This window comes from Anser brachyrhynchus (assembly GCF_964034855.1).
Source record: "Anser brachyrhynchus genome assembly, chromosome: 3".
Classification (NCBI taxonomy): Eukaryota; Metazoa; Chordata; class Aves; order Anseriformes; family Anatidae; genus Anser; species Anser brachyrhynchus.
The window spans coordinates 106640607-106649089 of NC_137696.1; the positions used below are offsets into that span (position 1 = coordinate 106640607).

The 8483-nt window shown below is 41.2% G+C and overlaps 1 protein-coding gene across 2 annotated transcripts in view; it reads right to left on the reverse strand.

The window, feature by feature from the left end:
• The window catches only part of PXDN (peroxidasin), an 80721-nt gene extending 80366 nt beyond the window's left edge, over nt 1-355 (reverse strand). For both annotated transcript variants that reach the window (XM_080586028.1, XM_080586027.1), the window contains exon 1: nt 1-355. In XM_080586028.1, coding sequence (XP_080442154.1) covers nt 1-218 — 218 coding nt within the window. In that variant the 5' untranslated portion in view covers nt 219-355.
• Between the last annotated feature and the right edge of the window lie 8128 nt (nt 356-8483).

The window sequence follows — 8483 nt, forward strand, 5'->3', positions numbered from 1 at the left end:
AGGATGGTGGTTTGGGGCGAGACGGCGGGGACGCTCTCCAGCATCAGATGCATGCAGCGCACGGTGGTGCGGAAGCAGAGGCAGCGGCTGGGGCACCAGACGCTCCCCCGCTGCGGCGGGGGCTGCGCGGCGGCCGGCGGGGGGGTGGCGAGCCCCCCGCCGCGGAGCAGCAGCAGGAGCAGGAGACAGAGCCCGGGGGGGGCTTCGCGCCGGGCCATGCTGCACGGCTGCGGGGCAGGAGGAGGAGGAGGAAGAGGAGAGGGGCTCCGGCAGGTCCGCGTCGCGCCCGGCCGCGGCTGCCGCTCTGCTCGGCGGCGGAGGGGCGCTCCCGTCCCCCCCCCCCCCCCGCAGGATGGAGGAGGGGACGGCGGTGGGACCGCCCCGGCCGGCGGCGGGACGGGACGGGCTGGGCTGGGCTGAGCCGTGCCGGGCCGTGCCGGGCTGGGCTGGGCCGCCCCGCCGTGGGGAGCCCCCCGTCCAGACCCCCGCCGCTGCACCCATGGGTGCTGCGGGAGCCGCGCACCGGGCCTGGGCTGCCCCCGGGGGGGGGGGGGGGGAAAGGAGGGAGGAGGAGGGAAAAGAAGGAAGGAAGAGGGAAGGGGAAGGAAGGGAAAAAGAAGGGAGATGGAAAGGGAAGGGGAAAGAGGAGAGGAGACAAAAAAAGACAAGGGGAAGGACAGGAAAAAGAAAGTCGGTGGTGATGCCCAGATACCCAGCATGAACTGTGCTCACGGCTGAGCCTCATTTGTCCCTTTTGCTCCCGATCCCACCTGGCACAGACAATAACAGTGACCTCACATTACCCTTATGGGAAGAAGCAAGTTCCACACAACTAAGTCCTGCTGCTATTCTGCTCTGGAGGCATGGACACAACCCCTGGACTGCCTCCTCTTAGTGCACTTACTGCTGGCCTAGGCAAACCTGACGGATTTCACGAAAATTACACACTGCTAATGTGTTTGGGTAGACGTGTGCACTGGCTCGGAGGTGTAAGCCCACCAGAACATATCTGTACTTATGGGAATAGTGTTTGCATCCTCAGCTCCCACAGCCTCAGCACTTCTTCAAACCAAATCCTGCACAAGAATACAAAACTAGATTCCCTTTGAGATTTCTTTCATTGCCCTAAAAACATTGTCATTCTTCTGTGGAGTCAGGTCCAACGTAGGCAGAGATATTTTCTTCAACATTCTCCACTCTTTGAGTATCCTGGGTGAAGACATTGGCAAGTCATTTCTATAACAACTGTGGTCACAACTAACCTATTGAACGTAACAAAAGCATTCTTTTATGAATTATGGGTGTCAGCACCTCCAGTTGCACCCCAGAAATAACTCGGGACACTTCTGCAGGGTTGCCTCTGATCCTTTTTCTTCAGGGAACCACATAGAGGCCATTCTTACTTAAAAACATTGCTGTGATTTTTCTTGCTCTGAATCTCACTGTGAGAAATTGGTTTTAGCATGTGAGTCAGGTAATGAATCTACTTCCACACCACCACCACCACCACCAAATCAAACACCTCATGTGAGAAATCAGAGCCTGGAAGTGTGCTACAAGTGCTGGAAGTCACTGATGGGCTCAGTCTCAAATATGCTGAGATAAGTCATTTTCTGGAGCTTGCTTTCTGCAGAAATGCAATTTGACTAAGTTTCTCCTGAGACATCACGTTTCTCTTCTCTAAAGTGAGATGTGACTCCCTATCTCTAAGACAGGAGTTAGCTGGTGGAAGCACAGATGGGTCTGTCTCATTCTAAAGAGCCCTGAGCCCTTTAAAACAGCCTTCGACCCTCCACGAGCAGGAGGCTAGCTAACTGGCCACCCGCAGGATCTGCCTGGAGGAAGACAAGGGATGTTCATTGGTGTGCAATCAGCAGTACTGATTCTTGGAGAGCCAGAGGCTCCCAGAAGACTCTTATCACTCAGATACACTTCTGAATTAGGCACATTTCTAAATGCTGATGCAGAGCTGGGCTTAATCTGTTATTTCAACACACTGAAGTGCTCAAAAACTCATATAAATGTCAGCTGTGTCTTACAGTGGAGGATACCAGACTGAAGTAGAAGCGAGGCTTGTGAGTGTGTACTGAAGCAGCAGGTTAAAAGGTGCATCACTTCAGTGTCAACTCAGCAAGCAGCTGCTGTGTGTATTGCTGCCTCTGCATTTGTAATCAGCGCTGGGCTATGTGCATAACCTGAAAATTGAGTTTGTTTCCTGGTCCAGGAAAAGCTCAGACACTTTTGACCTACAACGTGCAAGTATTGGCACGGTTGCCGGAAATGCCACTCACATCTTGGCTGTCATAAATCTGTTGTCCTGCAATGCCCATACTAAAAGCAGCAGAACAACTGAGGTTAAATAATTAAACACAATAATATAGAGATATCACTAAATCGGAATATTTGTAACATTTACAAAAATATGATCGGGGTTTACTTTGTGGTGCTGTGGTACTTTATGATGATTCTTGTCCAAAAAAAAAGTACACCGTCAAAGCTGATTACGATTTCTGCAGGAATTTAAAATGGTTCTGAAAAGTTTTTAGTATTTGGGAACTTGCTGGACTATTGTCTTATGCATTGGAAATATCTATGCTATACATATGCAATTCCAAGTGTAAGATTAAAAGGACATGGATATTTTCCTCCTAATTAGGTGACTTAGCCTTAACATGTTACATAGCATCCTTGCCATTTACTTTAAGTTGCATGTAACCTCCAGGCTCTTGGCTAATCTGTTATGAATTCCTCATAAGTCATTTCCTTTAGACTTTTTTCATGCCCTGTGGAATCTGGTAGTGTATCAGGTGGCATGCAATTAGCTCAGCACTAGACACTGGGTAGCATATTAATGCATCTAATTAAAATATAATGCGGATTAATCTGACATTCATTGAGATGCCGAGGCAGCAGTCAGTTCTTTCCCTGTCAGTGCACTGATGAAAGACCCAAACATAAAGGCTACTTTTTCCAAGGCCAAGAACTCTATCTTGTTTTCAGTCTATAAAACACTAGCTTGGCAGGGAAGAGAAGAGAGAAATATGAGTAGATTGAGAAGTCATCTTGGGGATGAATAAGAAGATCCAAAAAAGCTTTCAAGAGATTTTCTCAAGTAGCAAAGGGGGAATTTAAAAAGATGTTTAAAGAGTGGGTTAAAAAGGAAATCCATTTTATTCAAAGCTGTATAGAAAAGCTATTTACAGTATTATGTCTCAATCTAATTTTTTGAAGTTCTCATCATTTCTTAACTGTTCTTCATAAACTTTCTGTAATATGAGATGTTTCATCCCCAAATTATGATTTATTTTTTGAAATAAACAAAGTTGGAATCTTGTGGAAAAACGTATTTTATTACGTAACTGAAGACCATACCAGTTGCACAAGGGAGAAGACAAATATCTGGTGTTTCTTAAGCTTTTTTAATGTTTGCTTTCACAACTTCATAATCTTGTCTATTTCTTTTTTCTTTCTTTTTTCTTTCTTTTTTTTTTTTTCTTTTTTTTCCTCACAAACTTTTTTTTTCAATAAAATAACTAGAGTAAGAAGTTTGTCTTGAGCAAACTTGAGACACAAAGTGTTCAGGGCTACTATAGCTGAAATCAATGAGAAACAGTTCAGTGACTTCAGCAAGAAGAAAATCAGGCCCAAAGGCTTCTTCTATATGATCATTTATCATATTCATAAAACCGTAGCATGTAAAGATTGGATAAAATCTTATCCTTCTGTGAATTTAATTTAAATCTCTGTCTTCTGGTCCTTGCATGGTTTTGTTGCTACAAACACAGACACCACGATGTGGTCCCCCTTCCCTCCCAGTTAAAAAAAAAAAAAAATCTGGTTTATCTACATCTTATTTTCCCTCCTAAAATTCATTGGAAAAAAAAATAGTATAATGGGTAAAAGAATATTTGTAAAATGTGCAGGATCATTTCTGTTGACCCTGCATATAAATATCCATGCAAAAAATGACTTCTGTTTCTGATTGCTTTAGTTGAGGAATTCACTTATCAAATATATACTTATATATGCTGGAAATGAAAGACCTTTCTTTCTGAGTGCTGGGAGAAATGTTTACCTTACAAATAGATACAGTGTAAACCTCCATTTCTTTTCAAGTTTCCTGTGTCAAATACATTTTAAGCTTCCTTTGTCAAATACTGCCACTTGCTGGTTTTATTCCATACCAGTAATTTAGTTTTATAGCTTTTGCTTAACTGAAGTAGTGAAAAAAATATATTTTTAAAAGATCAAATAATTAATATCTTTACATTTGTTTTTGATAAAAATTCAGATATAAGAAATACAGGCACAAATCCTCTTTGGTTTAGTTTATACAGTTAACATTCTATCTCTGGATATGAAAAGAGGCATTCAAGATATGTCGAAATGTCTTCAGATATGTGACAATGGAAACATGTTCCATTGACTATGGCAGACACAGAATGGTGACCCCATTTATTGTTTAGGTCCAATTTGGTCAGCAGTAACTGTAACAGTTAAGAGGAGCAGATTGTAAAAATAGCTGATAAAAAAAGCACCATAAAAACACAAGTAAAGTGTTTCTCTTATAATATGCTACCAGAGGACTCTGAAGCTTAAATACATCTGATCTTTAATCTTCCAAAAACAGAAGCAAAACTCATGGTTTCTGAAAGAATATAATCATGCCTTTTATTTCTATTACACATGCAAGTGAATGTTGTGGTGTAGCTGGATGGCTTGTGAACAAGTATGCTAAACTCAGCGTGCCAGCCAAGTCAGTTATTTAAATTCATGAATACTTGTTCATAAGTTTTTCTCAAATATCCAGGAAAGCTTATGTTATGCTCAGATACATACTTTATGAAATACTGTATGCTTTGCCATAGTCAGATTAGTCAGAGGCAATATAACTTCTCTGACCACGAACTTTCAAGAGTTTATGACATCTGCTGGCCCAGCAAAGGCTGAGGATATTGCCTCCACAGAATCTGGATTCACATGCCCTTCTTCTTCTTAGTTGGGACAGCGATTATATTGATATCTTTCAAAGGTAAAATTTTTATTTCCTGTATATAATCTCCAGGGAAAATTGCACCTTGCCCAATTACATTTTGAAAAAGGGTTCTGTCTCAGTTCAAACAAGAATGTACTGTTCTCTCTGGCATGTGCTAGGGCATCTGTAATTGCCTCATGTTTTGTAGATCATCAGAACATACGTTGTTAATCTCTTTATAACAAGAAATTCCTTGGACAGATTCTATATAAATTGGCAAAAAAAGCACAGGTTCTCTTCCAAAGTATCTTCATCCAGCCTACCTGGTGCTAATATATGTGTCCAAGGTAGGATGCTTACTGTATCTTAAATCAACCAGTGGTAATTTATGTTTGCCAGATATTTTGGGGTTTTGGACATTCTTCCTTAGTGTGTCCTCACTTTCAAAGACAGCATTTTTTAGGGGTAGCTATGGTGGGAAACAGACTAACCCACTATCTGCTATTTAGGGAAACACCTTTCACCCATCGTCTCTGGTTTTGAATAACTGTGCAATATGAATCTACTAGATAGAACTATTTGTCTTTTTTTTTTTTTTTTTCTATCACAAAGAATGCAGTGAGGGTAAAAATATCAGTTGGAGAGTCAGGTTTGAAAAGTAGATAGTGCAATAGGATAACACACTTTTTATCCTTCTGGCTTTTTTAATGATAGACTAGAAAAATAATATTAAATAAAAATGAAAAATAATACTAGGAGCAGCTTTAGCAAGCTGCTTAAAACTTCAGAAATGATAGGTCCTTGCTCAATAGCTAGCCAACATATTAGTGGAAGAATTTTCCTAAAGGAAAATAAGAAAAATCCCCTGAAGAAACTTTCCCAAAGAAAAATGCACTCACACCAATGAGCTCCTTGGTTTCCCACATAGTAGTTTTCCTTAATATCAGCATAAAAGGAAATTGGGTGTTAGTAGTTTAATCCCTTGCCTACACTGAGGAAATACTTTACCTGGAAGAGATTTCAGGCTATTATTTGTACTACAGCTGTGCCTGGAGGCTTTAGCCGAGATCAGAGACACCAGGCCACATGATTCACAGACATAAATAAAAAGCAGTGCCTTCTCTGAAGACAGACGATGCGGTAGGACTGTGCCCATTTCTTAGATGCTTACTGTCAGGGCTCAGAGCATATCCCCCCTCCAGGGCTTGTGGCTGCTGGTATGCAAGGCCAGCCTGTGAGGAGCAGAGCTGGTCCCTAAGGAGAAAGATCTGCCATGGGGAAAGTCAGAGCACGCTGTGAGGGCCCACAGCACTCATTTGATGCATGTGAGGCTGCACCTGGAAGGACACATCCCTTCCTGGGCTCTCCAGATCAAGGGGATGTTGAGAAAACAGGAGTTCAGCAGAGGGCTACTCAGATGTCCAAATGCCGTTAGTGCATGACCTATAAGCAGATGCTGAGGAATCTGGGCTTGTTTTATCTGTTGAAATGGGGGCAAGGGTTTGATCTAACAGCAGCTGATAACACCTTGAAGAGAAACTACAAAAAAAAAAAAAAAAGTGAATGCCAAAAATTCTTTGCAGTGGCAGGTGATATATATAGCAAGATGCAATGGTTGTAAATTACCACTTGAAAAGTTGGACATTGGGTAAAAATACCAGGATGGTAACATGGCACTGGCATGGGTTACCAGAAATGCTGGGAATCCCTATTGTGAAAGGTTCTCAAGATTTGACTAGACAAAGACGTGTTTGGTTTGTGGTAATGTTGGCAATAGTCCTGGTCTGAGCAGGAGATAGGCCGAGAGACCTTCCAGTCAACATTCTGTGGTCTTGCCCTTAGTTGACTTGCTGTTTGGAAATGCTCACCTCTTGCTGTTACCAGCTTGGATAAGGCTACTCACAAGCCTAAAAGAAGGTGAGTCATAAGCAACTTCACCAGTATGACACAATCTGAGACAGGAATGGCCTTCTCTAGTCATCATGGCCTCAGCTTCCAGAGAAATGCAACAGTTCTTCTGGAGCTTTTAATCAAAGTAAAACTGTTTGGTTAGAGTAATAGTTTAACAGTTAAAGAAAAGTGTCTGAGAAAACCAGAAGTATTGTAATATTTCAGTGGGAGATTCAGATGATTTTTTTTTTTTTAACAGAGATTTTTGTATTTAAAAATAATAAACCAGAAAGATAGAGTTCTTTAAACTTTCAGGTCAGATACCAAACTGCACTGAGATAGGAGGGTGTGTTCAGCAAGCTTGCCTGAGATTTGGGCTATCAGCAGACCTCCCTCAACTCATCCATGTTTTCCTAGCTGATCAAAGTCAACAGGATGGTTCAACTAGGGTGGGCTAGCTCAGTCCTGCTCTCTCCCTCGGGGTAGTTTTGATGTCCTCTAATTGCTCCCTGGATTGCCTAATTCCTGTTTGATCTTTCTCCTTTAGTCACCTTTGATGTTCTGTTGTTGTTTGTTACAGGATCTCTGTTTAGGATTAAGTCATTTTAGAGAGTAAGACATTCCTGCAAAGTGAAATACAAGCAAATAAGTGCTAAAAAGAGAACAAAACCAAAATGTGTTTTTGCTCCAGGTGGCCAACTGAATTACCACGTTTGTGTTACAGTAGGAGAGAAATCGGGGGTCTTGATTTGCAGCTGAGGTTCTTGTTTCATGCCTAAATTTCAGGTCCACTCAATTGGGCTATCTTCCTATTGGCCCTTGAATTCTGGAACGGCCCATCAAAGAGCACAACAGTCTTTCCAGATGCCAGGTTTAGATAAGACTAAGCAGAACTGACAGCCTGCTCAAGAAGTAAATGGAGAAAAAAACACTACGCAAAGTAGTAGCAACGTTAGTCTCCTTTGCATGCAAATCAACACAATGGAAAATTTTCTTCAGTTACATAGAGAGTAATTATTTTCTCAATAATCCACTGCCCTCCACTAATAATTTTGTCCTATATTCATCCACAAAATAGACATTAGGCTGTTTTTTTTTCTTTGTTTGTTTTCTTTGCATAGTCTGTGGAAAGCAAAACTATTCCCATCTAGTTCAGATTGGAAGTGATGATACCTTTAAAGTATGGCTGGGTAGGGGAGTTAAGTATCTGTCCCTAACATTTAACTTGAAACTTTATTTAGTTGAAAGAGTTTTAGAAAATTGATATTTTTTTTCTTTCATTTCTCTCACTGTCAGTTCTCATTGTATTTCTCTCACTATCTCTTTATATTTTCCCTAGCAGAACAACAGCTAAAAATGGTTGGCAGGAAGTAATAAGGTTGAGAAAGGAAATTGTTCATTTTTTGTTTTAATTTGATTGTGGGTTTTTTTTGTTGTTGTTTTTGTTGTTGTTTTATCAAAAAAGTGATTAAAAAAAAACAAGTGCAATTAAAATTTTCTATTCACTTGAAATATTTTCTAGGAAAAATATATGTCATATTTCAACCTGAAACTAACTCACCTTCTCTCTTAACTCAAAAAGTGAAAGTATTTTTACTGTAAATAGGCACCAAATGCC